Raw genomic sequence first — 20,702 nt, forward strand, 5'->3', positions numbered from 1 at the left:
CTGTGCCGCAGCGTGTGGCGCTGCGGCACGTAGCGCTGCGAAACTCACTTTCAGCGCCCTAAGAGGGACGCGGAGCGCCTCGAGCCGCGCCCCGTCTCCCTCTAGGGGCACTTCAACTGAATTTGCGGCGATCGCTAATGCGGCGATCGCGGCGCAAATTCCAGCGCCCAGGCGAACTTTGCGCCGCTTGGGCGCCTCAGGCCAATTTCTAGGCCTAAGTGTTGCTAACTGTAGTTAGGACTGGGATTGTACACAATGTTCTACTCAAGCAATGAAGATTATAGCAGCTATTTTGCACATCCCTTACAGTTCAGCAGAGATCATGCATTGCGGGGGGTGCGAAATTGGCCGATGCGGGGGGGGGGGGGGGGGGTGGGGGGCGGCGGGGAGGAGATCGTGTGGCGTGGTTGGGGGGGGCCACCTGGTGCGGGGGATGGTTGGGTGGTGCGGGGTGAAATTGCGTGGTGTGGGTGGGGGAGATTTGGCAGTGCGGGGGCGGGGGGGAGGAATCGGGCAATTCACATGGAGGGGATACAACATTTCTTTGGCCAAATGCCCAAATGCCACACTGGAGGGGGCTGTGGTGCAGTAGAAAGTTACCTCCAAGTGTGTTGAGAAACATTTTAGACTTTGCTTCCTAACATGAACCCAAGATCATTGGACCAGGAAACCTACATTACTGGGAATTCCCCAAAAATTCCATACCTGCCCTTTCAGCCAGAGAATGTCAAAACAAATCACAGCAGCACTGATGTTTGTACAGCAGCATTTAGTAGGAATCACTCAAATTCTCCACTTTACATCCTGTAAGTTAACCAGGCAGGGCTAAGGGAATGGCTCGAACAGGACCAGGGCAGGAACTAATTGTGACTCAGTAACAAACCAAACGTCAGAATGATTAGTTTGACTGTGAATCACCATAGCCTCAGGTGTTGACATACCTGTCCATGTTACCCATGTGTCAGTGTAATGACAGAACGTGACACACATCAGATACTTTCAGACTGGTCCAAGAGGGGTGGTGTTTCATTACCAGAACCTGGCCAGTAGGAGGTGCTGAGGGCGGACACCCAAGCGACCCAGTAGACAAGCTCGTGGAACTGGAAGCGAGTCTGCACGGGACCAGACTGCCTTCGTCTCAGAATGATCAAACTATTTATCACTCAGGTTTCAGAACGAACGGGCGACTCCCCAAACCTCCTCCTCACTATTACCGAAGCCCATTCTTCCTGCAGCATACCATCGTGTAGAAATGACAATCTATCACCACACAGCGATTCACCTGGGAGACGTTCATGCCTCAGCACGCTGTGTGTGGCAGCTGCTGCTGGCTCTCCGCTCGGAGATGTGTTTCCAAACAGAAAGCTGCGTGTTTGTTCTGCAGTATGTGCTGTCACTCCTGCACAGACTTAACATTTTTCGGAATGTTTTATAGCCATCTTTAACTCCAGACATAACTTTCCAGCAGGTTTTTCAAACAGATATTTTCAAATCCACCTTCACTTTAAAAAAAATAATAGAATTACATAAAATTTTACAGCACGGGAACAGGCCCTTCGGCCCAACTGGTCTATGCTGGATTTATTCTCCACACGAGCCTCCTTCCACCTTATTTCATCTAACACTATCAGCATGTTTTTCTATTCCTTTATCCCACGTGTGCTTATCCAGCTTCCCTTTAAATGTATCTATACTATTCGCCTCAACCACTCCCTGTGGTAGCGAGTTCCACATTCTCACCACTCTGGGTGAAGAAGTTTCTCCTGAATTCCCTATTGGATTTATTACTGACTATCTTATATTTATGGCCCCTAGTTTTGGACTCCCTGACAAGTAGAAACATCTTCTCTACGTCTACCCGATCAAACCCTTTCATAATTTTAAAGACCTCTATCGGGTCACCCCTCAGCCTACGCTTTTCTAGAGAAAAAAGCTTCAGCCCTGCCCATTTCAATCTTTCCTGAGAGGTATATTCTCTCAGTTCTGGTATCATCCTTGTAAATTATTTTTGCATCTTCTTCAATGCCTCTATATCCTTTTTATAATATGGAGACCAGAACTTTGTACAGTATGCCAAGTGTGATCAAACCACGGTTCTATAAAAATTAAACATAATTTCTCTGCTTTTTAATTCTATTCCTGTAGAAATGAACCCCAGTGCTTTGTTTGTATTTTTATGGCTTTGTTAGACTGTGCTGCTACTTTTAATGATTTGTGAATCAGTACCCCGAGATTGCTTTGCACCCTTATCCTATTTAGACTCTTAGGCCTAGAAATTCAGTTGAATGCGCCACCCGTTAGTGCCGTAAGAGGGCGCTAAGTGGGTCGCAAGCCACTGGCCACGCCTCCTGCTAAATTCCGCGGGACGCTAATGGCGGCGCTAGCCGTTACCGCTGCGCCGCTACCGATGACGTCATCGGTGTGCGCAGCACCCCGGCCGCGATATTAGGAAGCGCCCCCTGATTTACCGCCGGACGCTATGTGCGACCGGTTCAGGGGGGCCTTCTGCGGCAGTAGAGGCGCAAATTAAAGGAGAGGTGCGGGGCAGCCATTTTTGTTGTTGGCCGCCTGCCAGCACCTCTCTGCGCTCCCGTCCCCGGCCTCCTGACCCCCCCCCCCCCCCGGCGGAGTGCCGGCTGCGTTCCAAGAGCCCAGCACTTCTCCTTGGTGCCGGGCTCTTTTGCCGGCACTTGCGATCCTCGGGGGCCCAGCAGGGCCCCAGATCGCGCAGAACAAGGCCCCTCCCCTGCGCGTTGAACTTCCTTTCTTTTTTCCAGGTTTGCCCGTGCATGAAGGCCTCCACTTTTTACACTTGAAAAAAGCAGACGTAAGGACTTAATTTTAAAAGGTAAGTGGTCTAATAATTAGAATTAGAATTTTTTTTCCACAGGTTTATTATTTTTAAAGACTTTACAGTAAGGTTAGTGTATTTTTAGCCCCGATTTTTTATAAAATTATTTTTTTCAAAAATTTAATTTATTGTTTAAAACAGTTATTTAAAGTTATTTATAGTTCATTTAAATAGTGTGATGTTTTTTAAAATTTTATTTCAAGTTTATGTACTGTTTTGGGCGCCCGGAGTTTTCATGAGTTTGACAGGTCTTATGTCAAACTCATGAATGGACTTTTCCCTCCTCCGATTGGTTGCCCAGTGCTCACGTGATCCCAGCCGACGCATCGCACAAAGTACGCCGCTGGATCACGCAGGCACAGCGCGCCGAGAGCTGGACCGGGCCACAGACAGGAAATCCACACAGGCCCAGGCCTCAACTGTCGGCGTGCAATGTAAGTGTAGGTCGGGGGCTTGCACCCGCGGGAAGCCCCCGACCCGAATTTCTGGGCCATTGTATTTCCAGTTTCTAGATGTTTTTCTATGGGGGGGCGGTTGTATGGGGGGGGTGTACGGCGGGGGGGTACGGGGGAGGCAGAGGGCACGGGCTGATAATCAAACACAGACATTGCTCTTCTTTACACACCCTACGTCCTCAGAACAATCGAATGGCCTCAAACTACTTGCGACAGCCTTTAGACTTCATGCTATTGAACGGAAGCACTGAAGGGGGAATGTGCACAGACAGAATGAAGTTAATTTCACACAGCGGGTGGTAAACGTGTGGAAGGGATGGCCAGGGAGGCAGAGAGCAAGGAAACATTTTAAGGAGAATGGAATGCATAGTTGATGGGTTGAATGATTGAGAGGGATGAGTTTTCGGAAGCAGCCAGATGACATGCTGAGCCTTTTCTTGTCCTGTACTGTCCTATGTTTCACCCTCTGAAAAGTGGTCTGAATACTCCAATGCCAACAGCCAGAGGCCCAAACCACATTCACAGTCAGGTCTTGTTAGAATACCATTGAGAGGCAGCTTGCCAATCGATGGGGTGGGGGGAGACAGTGGGAAATTTGGCGGATGGAGAGCCGGAGCAATCACCAGGTGGGGGATGGGGTGAAGGCACAAAGATACCGGCTGCAGGTGTGAACATTTTCATGGGGCATGGAGGAGCATCCATGCTGCTCCTGGCCCCCCAAATACCTGTGCCACAACAGTTTGCTCCTTGTTTTCGGAGTGGCTTGTAGCTGTCCCTTTAAGGACCGCTGGTTCGGGCGCTCAACACTTAGCTCCACTGGGTGGAGAGCTCACTCTGCTCCGTGCAACACTAACATCGCATCAGGGTCCCACAAGTGGCGTAGGACCCTGCTCCCGCCCGTTTCCCAGCCTGCCCCAAAATCGTGGTGGAGCGGATGTCGGGGAGAGCAGGGCGGTGACATAGAAACTTAGACAGAGAAGACAGGAGCAGGAGTAGGCCAGTCGGCCCCTCGAGCCTGTTCTGCCATTCAATGCGATCATGGCTGATCATCCAAATTCAGTACCCGGTCCCTGCCTTCTCCCCATATCCCTTGATCCCCTTAGCCTTAAGAAATCGTGTACCCCGCTTTTCAGCCCGTTCCCTGCTCGGAATCGGGGTGAAAATCAGCCCCAGAGTCACAATCCAAGCACTGTGTTTCTAATTCTGGTGTTAATACTCTTCAATTCTCTGTCGGAGGAAGGAAGCTCCCTGCAGGCACCTAACAGATCAATGCTGAAGATACAGCCCAATTATCTGGCAGCTCCAGCATAGCAACCAAAAATAATCCAACGGTGCAAACTCCTACAAAGGAGCTCCAGCGCAGTGGGAGCAGAGGAACCATTTCCACAGACTGTGTAAATCCGTTTTCTACAGCCACGCCAGACCACCCATTCGTCCATTTCACTGCCCCCACCCCACCCATCTTCCACATTCTTCATTTGCCAGCCCAGTTCAGCTACATTAGCCTCTACAAACAGCTTAGACAAGGATCCAAGCTCGATGTAGCTGCCAGCTCGGCTATTATTCTTGCATCTATTTACTGATGGTGAGCTGTTTCAATTACAGCTGGCTTCTCCTGCAGCTACTTTGTGCGGTGTGCTGCTAACACTGCTTCATGCCTTAGTGCCTCTGCCAATGGCCGAGAATTAGTGTTAGTACAGATGAGAATGCAACGGTAACACACAGCGTTAGTTCAGTGTTAAGACACAGAATGTGGTGTTACCCCCATGATCATGTCTACCTGAGCACGGTCGGGATCGCACTAGAGGGACTGCAACACATGCAATACCTGGGTTTACATTTTCCATCTCCAAATCTGCATGCAAAGGGAAAAATAGATCAGGTCAAAGGATTAGTTACCAAGATCCTGCATCTCAACCATGACTCTGGTCATTTAATTCAAGAGTCTTGTTTTTTCATGAAATGGAGCCAGACATTCATCAGAGCACCACAGACTGAGCCCAGCCCCAGTTACTGAGGGGAGGACATGTGTGTCACATCTCTTCATCTTCCCCCTTTTTAACTGCAATTTCTCTTTGGTTACAACATGATGATGTGTGTTGTATTCACAGTATACAGAGCATGTGGTGCATGTGGCATTGTGTGAGCGTTACTGAGTGCCTGGTGTTGTAGAGGGCCCTGGGGACTGGGTGTAGGTGGTGCTGGTGTGTACGACTGTGCTCACCCGTCGTGTCTGTAGCTGGTGGGTCTTGGTTGGGCCCTCAGGATTTTGACAGTGATCCTGTTCGGCGGGGGGGGGGGGAGGGGCGGGCGGGGGAGAACGATGTGCGCTCCGAGTGACTGATGTGGAGGCTGATGTTGACCTTCCGGCCAGTCGCTGGCAGTGGGCCACGCACTGGGAGCAGATTGCACAGAATTTCTCCAGCCTCGGGGAGTACATGATTTCCTTCAGTATGATGTTTTTGGAGCCAGGCCTCTCACAGGCTACTCACGGGCAGCCAGCAGATCGGCAAGTCAGGATCCACTCAACTCAGGTCTACCAACTGGGCTGCTTATTAACAAGCACCCTGAGCCGATAGGCTCAAAACACAGGCTCCCAGCTGAGTTTTGCCACTGCTTTGCTTGTCCACTTGATGCACCTGACTGCCCCAGGGCAAGGGGACGGGCATAAGATCGGAGCCAAGCACATGTTCTGAGGCCAGTATCTGTCAGTTCAGGAATCGAAAACAATTAAGACTTGCCCCCTCTGCTGGGGAAAGAGGCAAGAAGGGTATTACTGCCTTTGAGAGGGGGAAGAGGTTAGCAACAAGGATTCTATGTATCAGTAATGTAAGTTAGAAGGAAAAGTTAAGGAAGCTGAGCTTGTTTTCTTAAAAAAGAGAGAACAGATTAAAACTTTCAATCATGAAGAAAATCAAGAGTAATGATGCAGGTAAATACACTATGGCAAAGGGTGCCGATTCCAGACTTCCCTTTGGAAAGTTCGGAGTAAGAGGGATGTCAGAGGGAATGTTCTTGCACTGAGTGTAATCGAGTTCTGAAAAGTCTCGAGGGGATTTCGATGAATTGGAATGTGTTTGCTTTGTTGAAGGTGATGGCTCCATTTACAAAAATACAATGATGGGCAGAGTTCACTGAAACTTGTCACATAAAACTCCGACAGTTCATTTGAATTAAGTCAAAGTAACCCTTTCACTGGTTCCCCGCGTTTACACTGAACCCCCTGTGAAAGTTCCAAGTTTTCTTTAAATTTCCTTTGTTTTAATTGACTCATTAACATTTAAATTGGACTGACTGCTTTACTGGCAAATTCTCAGTGATGAGGGACAGTGAAAGGCCAGCACTGGGAAACACCAGCTCTGGTACTCAGCCATACAGACCAGAAGGCCCCAAGTTCACGTCCTGGTCTGTGTTCAGTTAACTGACCTCAATCAGATCTCTACAATCGGCCTCAGGGCACTGGGCTAGGGAGGAACAAAAGTCTTGACCAGGGATCCCACTCCTGATCACTCGCCGATGACCCCGTGCTGGAGAGAGCACGTGTATGAATGGTGAGTGAGGCTAGGATTGGGTACTCACTGTCCAGGCTCAGCTATGAAGAATGGAAATTAGGATGAGTACTGATGGGTGCTTGCATCTGGGGAATTACACCTCTGCAAGAGTCAGCCCTTTCAGGAGGGAAAGACACATGGAAACCAACAATGGATGGTCACCATCCAAATCAGGGGCTCATCTTATCGAGGTTTACATTCCATTGTTAACAGGGATCATTCAGTCTGTTTTAACAGGAGCGTCAATGGTATGAGCCAATACTCCCTCATTTGTTCAGAAGAAAACAGGAGCTTTACCAGTGAAAGGGTTAGAGCGGGTCGAACTAGTAATTCTACCGTCTACTGGACTATAATGTTCTTAGCTTAATAGAATCGTTACTGCCAGCTGGCTTCTGTAATCTATGTGATAGGAGAAGTGAAGACGTACAGGGAGCAAAGTAACTCCAGGAGGCTGGGCGAATTCCGTGTCCTGGGGAGACTGGGAAAGGACAACCAGAGACAGTGTTAAATACACCACAGTAACAGGTAACACAGAGAGAAGCACGCACAATTAGCAAGTCAAACAGTCTCAGGTTTCCGAAATAACAACAGAAAATGCTGGAAAAACTCAGCAAGTCAGGCAACATCCGTGGAGAGAAATTTGAGTTGACGTTTCGGGTTTAACCCTTCTTCAAAAGGTTTCCACCTGTTTATCACAGCACACACTGCTACTGTAGGCTGAGTGAAAGTTTCACCAAGGAATTCGAGCCACGTTTCTTTTTGCAGGAACGATAGTGTGAGGCAGCTGTTGATGATGATCACGTTTCCTCCAATGCTGCACACCAGTTCACATGCCAGGAATCAGTCACCTTACCCAATACATAGTGTACGTGGACCCACTCTACCTCATCAGTTTGCCTCTACCATGCCAAAGGACTCCGCGAGTATCAAGCAGCAGGCCCCAACTTAGCAAATACCTTGCAATACAGCATTAGCACTGGTCTGCTTTACACATTCAGTTGAAAATCTGAAATAAGAAACTAAATCTGGGGCAAAGTTGTTGGGTTTCTGTGAGAGTCACGAATGATATTCCAACTGCTCCACCAGACATGCAGAGTCAGGACTTTGTCTCGGATCAGTCCTGGAGTCCAGTGCTCTCAGTCTGGGATCAGTCCTGGAGTCCAGCGCTCTTAGTCTGGGATCAGTCCTGGAGTCCAGCGCTCTCAGTCTGGGATCAGTCCAGGAGTCCAGCGCGCACAGTCTGGGATCAGTCCTGGAGCCCAGCGCTCTCAGTCTGGGATCAGTCCTGGAGCCCAGCGCTCTCAGTCTGGGATCAGTCCTGGAGTCCAGCGCTCTCGGTCTGGGATCAGTCCTGGAGTCCAGCGCTCTCGGTCTGGGATCAGTCCTGGAGTCCAGCGCTCTCGGTCTGGGATCAGTCCTGGAGTCCAGCGCTCTCGGTCTGGGATCAGTCCTGGAGTCCAGCGCTCTCGGTCTGGGATCAGTCCTGGAGTCCAGCGCTCTCGGTCTGGGATCAGTCCTGGAGTCCAGCGCTCTCGGTCTGGGATCAGTCCTGGAGTCCAGCGCTCTCAGTCTGGGATCAGTCCTGGAGTCCAGCGCTCTCAGTCTGGGATCAGTCCTGGAGTCCAGCGCTCTCAGTCTGGGATCAGTCCTGGAGACAAGTGCTCTCAGTCTGGGATCAGTCCTGGAGTCCAGCGCTCTCAGTCTGGGATCAGTCCTGGAGTCCAGCGCTCTCAGTCTGGGATCAGTCCTGGAGTCCAGCGCTCTCAGTCTGGGATCAGTCCTGGAGACAAGCGCTCTCAGTCTGGGATCAGTCCTGGAGTCCAGCGCTCAGTCTAGGATCAGTCCTGGAGCCCAGCGCTCTCAGTCTGGGATCAGTCCTGGAGTCCAGCGCTCTCAGTCTGGGATCAGTCCTGGAGCCCAGCGCTCTCAGTCTGGGATCAGTCCTGGAGCCCAGCGCTCTCAGTCTGGGATCAGTCCTGGAGTCCAGCGCTCGCGGTCTGGGATCAGTCCTGGAGTCCAGCGCTCTCGGTCTGGGATCAGTCCTGGAGTCCAGCGCTCTCGGTCTGGGATCAGTCCTGGAGTCCAGCGCTCTCGGTCTGGGATCAGTCCTGGAGTCCAGCGCTCTCGGTCTGGGATCAGTCCTGGAGTCCAGCGCTCTCGGTCTGGGATCAGTCCTGGAGTCCAGCGCTCTCGGTCTGGGATCAGTCCTGGAGTCCAGCGCTCTCAGTCTGGGATCAGTCCTGGAGTCCAGCGCTCTCAGTCTGGGATCAGTCCTGGAGACAAGTGCTCTCAGTCTGGGATCAGTCCTGGAGACAAGCGCTCTCAGTCTGGGATCAGTCCTGGAGTCCAGCGCTCTCAGTCTGGGATCAGTCCTGGAGTCCAGCGCTCTCAGTCTGGGATCAGTCCTGGAGTCCAGCGCTCTCAGTCTGGGATCAGTCCTGGAGTCCAGCGCTCTCAGTCTGGGATCAGTCCTGGAGTCCAGCGCTCTCAGTCTGGGATCAGTCCTGGAGTCCAGCGCTCTCAGTCTGGGATCAGTCCTGCAGTCCAGCGCTCGCAGTCTGGGATCAGTCCTGCAATCCAGCGCTCTCAGTCTGGGATCAGTCCTGGAGTCCAGCGCTCAGTCTAGGATCAGTCCTGGAGTCCAGCGCTCTCAGTCTGGGATCAGTCCTGGAGTCCAGCGTTCTCAGTCTGGGATCAGTCCTGCAGTCCAGCGCACTCAGTCTGGGATCAGTCCTGGAGTCCAGCGCTCTCAGTCTGGGATCAGTCCTGCAGTCCAGCGCTCTCAGTCTGGGATCAGTCCTGGAGTCCAGCGCTCTCAGTCTGGGATCAGTCCTGCAGTCCAGCGCACTCAGTCTGGGATCAGTCCTGGAGTCCAGCGCTCAGTCTAGGATCAGTCCTGGAGTCCAGCGCTCTCAGTCTGGAATCAATCCTGGAGTCCAGCGCTCTCAGTCTGGGATCAGTCCTGGAGTCCAGCGCTCTCAGTCTGGGATCAGTCCTGGAATCCAGCGTTTTCAGTCTGGGATCAGTCCTGGATTCCAGCGCTCTCAGTCTGGGATCAGTCCTGGAGTCCAGCGCTCTCAGTCTGGGATCAGTCCTGGAGTCCAGCGCTCTCAGTCTGGGATCAGTCCTGGAGTCCAGCGCTCTCAGTCTGGGATCAGTCCTGCAGTCCAGCGCTCTCAGTCTGGGATCAGTCCTGGAGTCCAGCGCTCTCAGTCTGGGATCAGTCCTGGAGTCCAGCGCTCTCGGTCTGGGATCAGTCCTGGAGTCCAGCGCTCTCAGTCTGGGATCAGTCCTGGAGTCCAGCGCTCTCAGTCTGGGATCAGTCCTGGAGTCCAGCGCTCTCAGTCTGGGATCAGTCCTGGAGTCCAGCACTCTCAGTCTGGCATCAGTCCTGGAGTCCAGCACTCAGTCTAGGATCAGTCCTGGAGTCCAGTGCTCTCAGTCTGGGATCAGTCCTGGAGTCCAGCGTGCACAGTCTGGGATCAGTCCTGGAGTCCAGCGCTCTCAGTCTGGGATCAGTCCTGGTGTCCAGCGCTCACAGTCTGGGATCAGTCCTGGGGTCCAGTACTCTCAGTCTGGGATCAGTCCTGGAGTCCAGCGCTCTCAGTCTGGGATCAGTCCTGGAGTCCAGTGGGATCAGTCCTGGAGCCCAGCGCTCTCAGTCTGGGATCAGTCCTGGAGTCCAGCACTCTCAGTCTGGGATCAGTCCTGGAGTCCAGCACTCTCAGTCTAGGATCAGTCCTGGAGTCCAGCGCTCTCAGTCTGGGATCAGTCCTGGAGTCCAGCGCTCTCAGTCTGGGATCAGTCCTGGAGTCCAGCGCACTCAGTCTGGGATCAGTCCTGGAATCCAGCGTTTTCAGTCTGGGATCAGTCCTGGAGTCCAGCGCTCACAGTCTGGGATCAGTCCTGAAGTCCAGCGCTCTCAGTCTGGGATCCTTTCACACATCACTGCTGTAACGACTATCAATTACTCCTGGATGTTTAATATGTCCACATTTCCCAAGTTCCTTTACCTAAAGGACAAATGATCTGACCCATGTACATTTTGTTTAGCTCAGATAATTCAGCTCCACGTGATAGAAGATTCACGCAGAGCTTTCACACATTAATGAAACTGAAATACTGACAAAGGACTCTTACACCAAACATTGGACTGTCGCTTCTCTTTAAGCTGCGGACTGACTTAATGTACATCTCCAGAATTTTTCTGATGTTATTTTTACTTAAACATACAAACCGGTTTGATTTTCATTGTGAAGCCGGAATCATTAAGACATTATCAATGCTGTTTATTACTGTGTTAGGCCTGAATAACGGACCTTATCTGGACCAGGTACGCAACATGTCAGTAACTAGTTCCACACAGAAAGCACACCGGCCAATTATACTCCCAACACAGGACAGATCAGCCTCACTGTAACAAACTCCATTACAGAGCAAAATCGGGTCATCAAACGCAAATTACGTCGCCCACATTTGCCAAGTTAACTGTCCGCAATCTTCTACAGGAAACTTTGTGCTATCCGGAGGTTGAATGTCCGGCAGCTTCGATCTAACGGCAGAAATCAGCAGCCGTTTTGGTTAGGTTTTTTTTCTTCTCCTAGCATTCTTTTCACAGGCAGGCTCTGGAAAGCGTCTTTGTAGCTTAGCAACAGCTTCAGAGACGCTTCCAAGCTACTGGGCCGAGTGTTTACAAGCTGTTGCTGAGCAACAGTGTTTGTGGTCAGATACGGCAGGCTCTGGAAGGTGTCTCTGTATCTTAGCAACAGCTTCAGAGACGCTTCCAAGCCACAGGCCGAGTGTTGACAAGCTGTTGCTAAGCAACAGTCTTTGTTGTCAGATACGGAGATGAAAAGCTCCTATCTGATAACATTGACGCTGGTCTATCCGGAAGTTTTGAGGCAACGGCAGCAGCTCGGTCCCGTGGGTGCCGGATAGCACAAAGTTTCCTGTATTATGTTATTGCAGGTTGGTGTTTTAGGCTGGCAGATCAGCTACTGTATTGTTAGCTGGCCTTGAGGGGACAGTCGGCAAGGGAGTGGGACTGCAATTTAAGCAAGGGGCTAACATTTTAAAATGAAGAAATCCTCTGTGTAGAAATATATTTAGTAAAATTAATGGGAGGTGACATTCATTTAATTTTATTCATTGGGAGTGTGTTAGAAGGACTGGAAGTCAACTCAAAAAAGCTGTTGCTCAGTTGCCTCTGAGCATCAGTAATTCGATGGAATAAACACTTCACTCTGTAACAATACCTCTCATGTTCAGCAACACATTGAGGCCACAGTGCATGTACCAGGGAAGGGAGAACACCAGCACCTATCAGTAATAAGCTGCAAAGAGAAGGACAGCCTGAGAACCTCTGTCTCTTTGAAACCCTGAGTCTGGTTGGAAGACTCTGGTGCAGTGACTTGTGTTGATGTTCTCGTGTTTAACGGGGCTGCATTTGTTCAACACTGCGATTTTACAGATTCCAGTTTTACAATTTACACATTCCTCGGTCAGTCTTCAGATTACAAAGGGCACACCTCCTCCGAGCTAGTGTAAAGGCACACTGAGACACTGCACATGGTTTCTTCTCCGAGAAGTATCTGTTGCACAGTTTGATACACAAATACAAACCCAGCGACTCCAAAGTCCAATGGATTTGTCCCACCGAATGCTACACTTGAATGATTGTGTAAAGTATGACTCACTTTTGTGCAAAAATGCAATTACGTATCAACTATGTTGGGCACATTAACATTTCGGAGCAAGGCTCGCACTGTCAGCTATTACTGCTGTTCACACCTTCCTGTGGAAATAATCTATCAGTGTCTAGAGATTCTGACAGCCACATTAATCAGCACTGGGTTTGATGCAGTCTGCAGTGGGTGCAGGATAAATGATTACTGTACCTGGCTTTGGCATTGCACTAGTCACAGAATGAGGAACTTTATCATTAATGAGCTCCACGCACTCGCTGGGAAAGAACCCGACCTGCAAATCAAACAAAGGTACAGATCAGACACTAAGTCCGGTGCTGTTCACATCAGTTAATTCACACATTTAACTTTCCAGGGAATTTATAAATTGCTGAATCAGAAACATAGTTTTCTCCTCAGTAGATCAAAATGACTAAAATAATTCAATCTGAAAGTAAGATTTTGTTTAGGCATAAACAGGGGTCTCAAACCATGGGGTAGAATCAGGGATAACTGAACTAAAACTAAAGCTCGGACAGGTAGGATTTTGTATGCAAATGTCTCCTACAGCTGTGGAGGTTTAAGTATTTAGAAGTGATTTCCTGAGCACTGCACTTCAAAAAAAAGAGGCAGTCCCTGAGGAACAGTCAGCTGGATCGCTGCTTCGGAAATCAACTGGTCGACCCAGCCCAGACACTGAGCACCCACTCGACACTCCTGCAGTGCCCCAACTCACCAGCAGCACCGATTCCTCAGCCTCCCCATGCAAAGAAACCAGCTTCAGAATGGTTCCCCAACTCATTATTAGTCAGGACAATATACAGGAAACTTTGGTTTATCCGGAGGTTGTATGTCCAGAAACCTCGCTCTACTGGCAGAAATCAGGAGCCGTTTTGTTAGGTTTTTTTTCTTCTCGTGGCTTTTTTTTCAACAGTCAGGCTCTGCAAAGTCTCTCTGAAGCTGTTGCTAAGCTACAGAGACGCTTCTAAGGTACGGTCCGACTATTTAGAAGCTGTTGCTAAGCAACATTGTTTGTTGTCAGATACGGAGATGAAAACCTCCGTATGCTTCAACATTAACGCTGGTATGTCCGGCAGTTTTGATAGATCGGCAACAGCTTGGTCCCATCGGTGCCGGATATAACAAAGTTTCCTGTAATCTACACATTCACAGCTCAGTCCTGAGTGAGACCCTGACCTGACTGTACACATTCACAGCTCAGTCCTGGTCCAGACCCTGACCTGACTGTACACATTCACAGCTCAGTCCTGGTCCAGACCCTGATCTGACTGTACACATTCACAGCTCAGTCCTGGTCCAGACCCTGATCTGACTGTACACATTCACAGCTCAGTCCTGGTCCAGACCCTGATCTGACTGTACACATTCACAGCTCAGTCCTGGTCCAGACCCTGATCTGACTGTACACAGTCACAGCTCAGTCCAGGTCCAGACCCTGATCTGACTGTACACATTCACAGCTCAATCCTGAGTGAGACCCTGATCTGACTACACAGTCACAGCTCAGTCCAGGTCCAGACCCTGATCTGACTGTACACATTCACAGCTCAATCCTGAGTTAGACCCTGATCTGACTGTACACATTCACAGCTCAGTCCTGGTTCAGACCCTGATTTGACTGTACACATTCACAGCTCAGTCCTGGTTCAGACCCTGATTTGACTATACACATTTACAGCTCAGTCCTGCCCAGCCTCTTTTGCACATCTATTAAACTGTTACACTTTGTTGTTATATTGCACTAGGCCATTCTTCTGTGTTTTTAAATTTTACTTATACAACCCATTATGTTTCATTGAGTTACTTTCATGAAATATGGCCAATTTGAACAACAGAGGGTCCCACAAACCCTGCAGTGAGATAGATGGCCAGTTAAGTTGCTTTTGGTAGGGCTGCTTGAAGCAGGAATATTGGCCAGGACACAGAGGACACCTTCTGTTCTGCGAATAGTGCCAATGGATCTTTTATACCCATCGAAACAGCCAGGTGGGGGCTTCGGTTCACGTGTCATCTGAAAGGCAGCAGCTCCCTCAGTACTGCACTGGCATGTCAGCCTCGATCGTGGGCTTCACAACCTTCTGACTCAGAGACAAGAGCGCTACAACTGAGCCAAGGCCAACACTCCTGAGGTTCAGAATCACAAATCTTTACAAGTGGGAGGACAAGTTGATAAAACTGTAAAACATAGAAACATAGAAGATAGGAGCAGGAGTAGGCCATTCAGCCCCTCGAGCCTGCTCCGCCATTCAATGCGATCATGGCTGATCATCCAAACTCAGTACCCTGTCCCTGCTTTCTCCCCATATCCCTTGATCCCTTTAGCCTTAAGAAATATATCCAACTCCTTCTTGAATATATTTAATGAATTGGCCTCTACTACCTTCTGTGGTAGAGAATTCCACAGGTTCACCACTCTCTGGGTGAAGAAATTCCTCCTCATCTCTGTCCTAAATGGCTTACCCCTTATCCTTAGACTGTGACCCCTGGTTCTGGACACCCCCGCCATCGGGAACATCCTTCCTGCATCTAGTCTGTCTAGTCCTGTTAGAATTTTATAAGTTACAATGAGATCTCCTCTCATTCTTCTAAACTCCAGCGAGTACAAGCCCAATCGACCCAATCTCTCCTCATACGTCATTCCTGCCATCCCAGGTATCAGCCTGGTGAATCTTCGCTGCACTCCTTCCACGGCAAGAACATCCTTCCTCAGATAAGGCGACCAAAACTGCACACAATACTCAAGGTGTGGTCTCACCAAGGCCCTGTACAACTGCAGCAAGACATCCTTGTTCCTGTACTCAAACCCTCTCGCTACGAAGGCCAACATACCATTTGCCTTCTTAACCGCCTGCTGCACCTGCATGCATACCTTCAGTGACTGGTGCACAAGGACGCCCAGGTCTTGTTGCACTTCCCCTTCTCCCAATCTATTGCCATTCAGATAATAATCTGCCTTCTTGTTTTTGACACCAAAGTGGATAACTTCGCATTTATCCACGTTATAATACATCTGCCATGCTTCTGCCCAATCACCCAACCTGTCCAAATCATACTGGAGTTTCTCGGCATCCTCCTCACAGCACACACGCCCTCCCAACTTTGTGTCGTCTGCAAACTTGGAGATATTACATCTAGTTCCCTCGTCCAAATCATTAATATATATTATGAATAGCTGGGGTCCAAGGACCGATCCCTGCGGTACCCCACGAGTCACTGCCTGCCACTCAGAAAAAGACCTGTTTATTCCAACTCTTTGCTTTCTGTCTGCCAACCAGTTCTCTATCCAAGTCAGTAACTTACCCCCAATCCCATGTGCCTTAACTTTACACGCTAATCTCTTATGCGGGACCTTATGGAAAGCCTTCTGAAAGTCCAAATACACCACATCCACTGGTTCTCCCTTATCTATTCTACCAGTTACATCCTCAAAAAATTCCAGGTTAGTCAAGCACGATTTACCTTCTGTAAAGCCATGTTGACTTTGTCCGATCCTGTCACTGTTTTCCAAGTGCTCTGCTATTACATCTTTTATAATTGACTCTAGTATTTTCCCCACTACTGATTGTAATGACCAGTAACATGTCATTGTAGAATGGTACACTAGGTGGAGCTGTATGTATATAAGAGTGGGCTACCCACGATGCACTAGGCTACCCACAAGGCAGTAGTCAAGATGGATGTTGTACAAGTCCACATGGCATGAATAAAGTGACTAGCTCAAGCTAGCTGTTCATAATGGTAATGTCTAGGGCTGTAGAGAGGGCTTTAAACTAACTAGTGGGGGGGAGATTCCTAGAGAGCAAATAATAAAAATGATAACAGAGAAGGTCATAGACTTAGGTAGCAGTGGGGAAATAAAAAACCAGAGCGTGTCAGGAAGGGGCAGAAGGTATGGAGTAAAAGGTAAAGTAATAAAAAGGGCAAAAGCAGGAACTAAGTGTCACAAAACAGATTTGAAAGTTCTCTATCTGAATGCACGTAGCATTCGTAACAAAATAGACGAGTTAATGGCACAAATAAATACATATGGGTATGATCTTGTGGCCATTACAGAAACATGGCTGCAGGGTGACAATGCCTGGGAATTAAACATACCAGGTTATTTAACGATCAGGAAGGACAGGCAGGAAGGAAGGGGAGGTGGGGTGGCTATGTTAATAAAGGAAGGAATCACTGCAATACAGAGAAATGATATTGGGTCAAAAGATCAGGATAATGAAACAGTTTGGGTGGAGGTAAGGAATAATAAGGGGAAAAAAACACTAGTGGGCGTAGTCTATAGGCCTCCGAACAGTGGCAACTCTGTTGGACGGAGTATCAATCAGGGAATAGTTGAGGCTTGTAATAAGGGAACATCTATAATTATGGGGGATTTTAACTATCATATTAATTGGGCAAATCAAATTGGGCAGGGCTGCCTTGAGGATGAGTTCATTGAGTGTATTAGGGATGGGTTTCTTGAGCAGTATGTAACTGAACCGACCAGGGGGCAAGCAACCTTAGATCTGGTCCTGTGTAACGAGACAGGATTAATTAAAAATCTCCTAGTAAAGGATCCCCTTGGAATGAGTGACCATAACATGGTTGAATTCCATATTCAATTAGAGGGTGAGAAGGTTGGATCTCAAACAAGCGTGCTAAGCTTGAATAAAGGATACTATGAAGGTATGAGAGCGGAATTGAGTAGAGTGGATTGGGAAAATAAATTAAAGGATAAGACGATACATGATCAGTGGTGTACATTTAAGGAGTTATTTTACAACTTCCAAAAAATATATATTCCACTGAGAAGAAAAGGGTGTAAAAGAAAAGACAGGCATCCGTGGCTAAGTAAAGAAATTAAGGATAGTATTCGACTAAAAACAAGGGCATATAAGGTAGCCAAATCTAGTGGGAGGATAGAGGATTATGAAAGTAAATTAGCAAAAAATATAAAAACAGATAGTAAGAGTTTTTATAGTTATATAAAAAGAAAAAGGGTGGCTAAAGTAAATGTTGGTCCCTTAGAGGATGAGACCGGGAAATTAATGGTGGGAAATATGGAGATGGCAAAAACACTGAATGAATATTTTATATCAGTCTTTACAGTAGAAGACACTAAGAATATCCCAACACTGGACAAACAGGGGGCTAAAGGGGGGAGGAGCTAAACACGATCAAAATCACTAAGGAAGTGGTACTCGGTAAAATAATGGGACTCAAGGCGGATAAATCACCTGGACCTGATGGCTTACATCCTAGGGTCTTGAGAGAAGTGGCGGTAGGGATTGTGGATGCATTGGTAATAATTTTCCAAAACTCCCTGGACTCGGCAATGGTCCCGGCAGACTGGAAAACTGCTAATGTAACATCCTTATTTAAAAAGGGCAGTAGACAGAAGGCTGGAAACTATAGATCGGTTAGCCTAACATCTGTGGTAGGTAAAATTTTGGAGTCCATTATTAAGGAGACAGTAACAGGACATTTGGATAATCATAATTTAATAGGACAAAGTCAGCATGGTTTTATGAAGGGGAAGTCATGTTTGACAAATTTGCTGGAGTTCTTTGAGGAAGTAACATATAGGGTGGATAAAGGGGAACCAGTGGACGTAGTGTATTTAGACTTCCAAAAGGCATTTGACAAGGAGCCACACAAAAGATTATTGCTTAAGATAAAAAATCACGGGATTGGGGGGAATATTCTGGCATGGATAGAGGATAGCCGACAACAACCTGGCCCTTAACACCAAGAAAACAAAGGAAATAATCGTGGACTTCAGGAAGTCCAAAGGCGGAAGTCACACCCCCATCCACATCAATGGGGCGGAGGTGGAAAGGGTGGCCAGCTTTAAGTTCCTCGGAGTCCACATCACGGAAGACCTCTCCTGGTCCCTCAACACCTCCTCTCTGGTGAAGAAGGCCCAGCAGCGCCTATATTTCTTGAGGAGGCTGAAGGGATGTAATCTGTCACCCCCGATCCTCTCTAACTTCTACCGCTGCACTATAGAGAGCATCCTGACAAACTGTATCACGGTATGGTACGGCAGCTGTAGCTCCCATGACCGGAAAGCCCTGCAGCGGGTAGTCAAAACTGCCCAACGCATTACCGGCACCCGGCTACCGACCATAGAACATATATATCAGAAACGCTGCCTACGGAGGGCACGGACCATCATCAAAGACCCTACCCACCCCAGCCACAGTCTGTTCACCCTCCTACCATCTGGAAGATGCTACAGATGCATTCGCACCCGTACGACCAGATTTAGGAACAGCTTCTTTCCCAGGGCTGTCATCCTACTGAACTCCACAAATAAACACGAAAGCCTGCACATCTGCCGATGCACTTTATTCACTTTATTATGGTCATATTTATGCTAATATATATGTACAAATGTATGTTGAAATGTTTAAGTGTCCTAATCCAAATTGTACACTCTCGGGAGCCGCAAGCCTACATTTCGTTGTACTGCACTTGTGCACTAACAATGACAATAAAAGTTGATTTGATTTGATTTGAACAGAAGGCAGAGAGTTGGGATAAATGGTTCATTCTCAGACTGGCAATCAGTAACTAGTGGTGTTCCGCAGGGGTCAGTGCTGGGTCCCCAACTCTTTACAATCTATATCAACGATTTGGAGGAGGGGACCGAGTGTAACATATCAAAGTTTGCAGATGATACTAAGATGGGAAGGAAAGTAGTGAGTGAGGAGGACATAAGGTGGATGAACTGAAGTTGTTGTTGAACACATGGGAGTACGATATTGTTGCTATCACGGAGACATGGTTGAGGGAGGGTCAGGACTGGCAGCACAATATTCCGGGGTATAGAATCTTCAGGCGAGACAGAGGGGGGTGTAAAAGGGGAGGGGGTGTTGCAATATTAATTAAGGAGTCAATTACTGCTGTAAGGAGGGATGATATATTAGCGGGTTCCTCTAATGAGGCCATATGGGTAGAACTTAAAAACAAAAAGGGGGCAAGCACTTTGCTGGGAGTGTACTATAGGCCCCCAAACAGTCAGGGGGAGATAGAGGAACAGATATGTAGGCAAATCTCAGAGAAGTGCGAAAATAATAGGGTAATAATAGTGGGGGATTTCAACTTCCCCAATATAAATTGGGACAGTCAGAGTGTGAAAGGCTTAGAGGGTGCAGAATTCTTAAAGTGCATCCAGGAGAGCTTTTTGAGCCAACATGTAGAAAGTCCTACAAGAGAGGGGGCGATACTGGACCTAATTCTGGGGAATGTAGCCGGGCAAGTGGTGGAAGTGTCAGTAGGAGAGCATTTTGGCGACAGTGACCATAATTCGGTGAGATTTAAGGTGGTCATGGAAAAAGACAAAGACGGCCCGGAAATAAGGGTTCTAATGAAGATGGGCGGAGAAACTGGGAGAATGGTTCTTTTGGTTCTTTTATTCTTTTGTCCGATCGCAGCCCTGCCTTCGATCTAGTTCCTTTTCTCTCCAGTTTTGAAGAAGGGTCAAACCCGAAACGTCAACTCAAATTTCTCTCCACGGATGTTGCCTGACTTGCTGAGTTTTTCCAGCATTTTCTGTTGTTAATAAGGGTTCTAAATTGGGGGAAGGCCGATTTTAATATGATAAGGCAGGATCTGGCCAAAGTGGACTGGGAGCAGCTGCTTATAGGAAAATCCACATCAAAACAGTGGGAGACTTTCAGAAGGGAAATAGAGAGAGTACAACGCCAACATGTTCCTGTAAAGGTCAAGGGTGGGACCAACAAGCAAAGGGAACCTTGGATGACAAGGGATATACAAAAATGCATTAGAAATAAAAGGGGGGCTTTTGGCAGTTACAAAAGACTAAAGACAGAAGAAGCCCTAGAGGAGTATAAAAAGTGCAGGGGCATACTTAAAAAAGAAATTAGGAGGGCGAGGAGGGGCCATGAAATAACACTGGCGAGCAAAATAAAGGAAAATCCTAAGATGTTTTATAAGTATATTAAGGGCAAGAGGATAACCAGGGAAAGGGTAGGGCCCATTAGGGACCAAAGTGGCAATCTGTGTGTAGAGCCAGAGGATGTAGGCGGGGTTTTAAATGAATTTTTTGCATCTGTGTTCACTATGGAGAAAGACGATGCAGACATAGAAATCGGGCAAGGGGACTGTGACATACTCGAACATATTAGCATCGAGA

General features: G+C 48.3%; 1 protein-coding gene across 4 annotated transcripts in view; it reads right to left on the reverse strand.

The window, feature by feature from the left end:
- Positions 1–20,702, reverse strand: part of arhgap32b (Rho GTPase activating protein 32b) — a 646,854-nt gene that overhangs the window by 103,302 nt on the left and 522,850 nt on the right. For all 4 annotated transcript variants that reach the window (XM_085968179.1, XM_085968180.1, XM_085968181.1 and 1 more), the window contains 3 exons: positions 12,755–12,836; positions 7,285–7,335; positions 5,087–5,161 (listed from right to left, as the gene is read on the reverse strand). In XM_085968179.1, the coding sequence (XP_085824305.1) occupies positions 5,087–5,161; positions 7,285–7,335; positions 12,755–12,836 (208 nt within the window). The remainder of the gene's footprint in view (positions 1–5,086; positions 5,162–7,284; positions 7,336–12,754; positions 12,837–20,702) is intronic.

Source organism: Somniosus microcephalus, chromosome 26 (genome assembly GCF_052327205.1).
Source record: "Somniosus microcephalus isolate GS21.2 chromosome 26, FLI_Smic_1.0, whole genome shotgun sequence".
Lineage (NCBI taxonomy): Eukaryota > Metazoa > Chordata > Chondrichthyes > Squaliformes > Somniosidae > Somniosus > Somniosus microcephalus.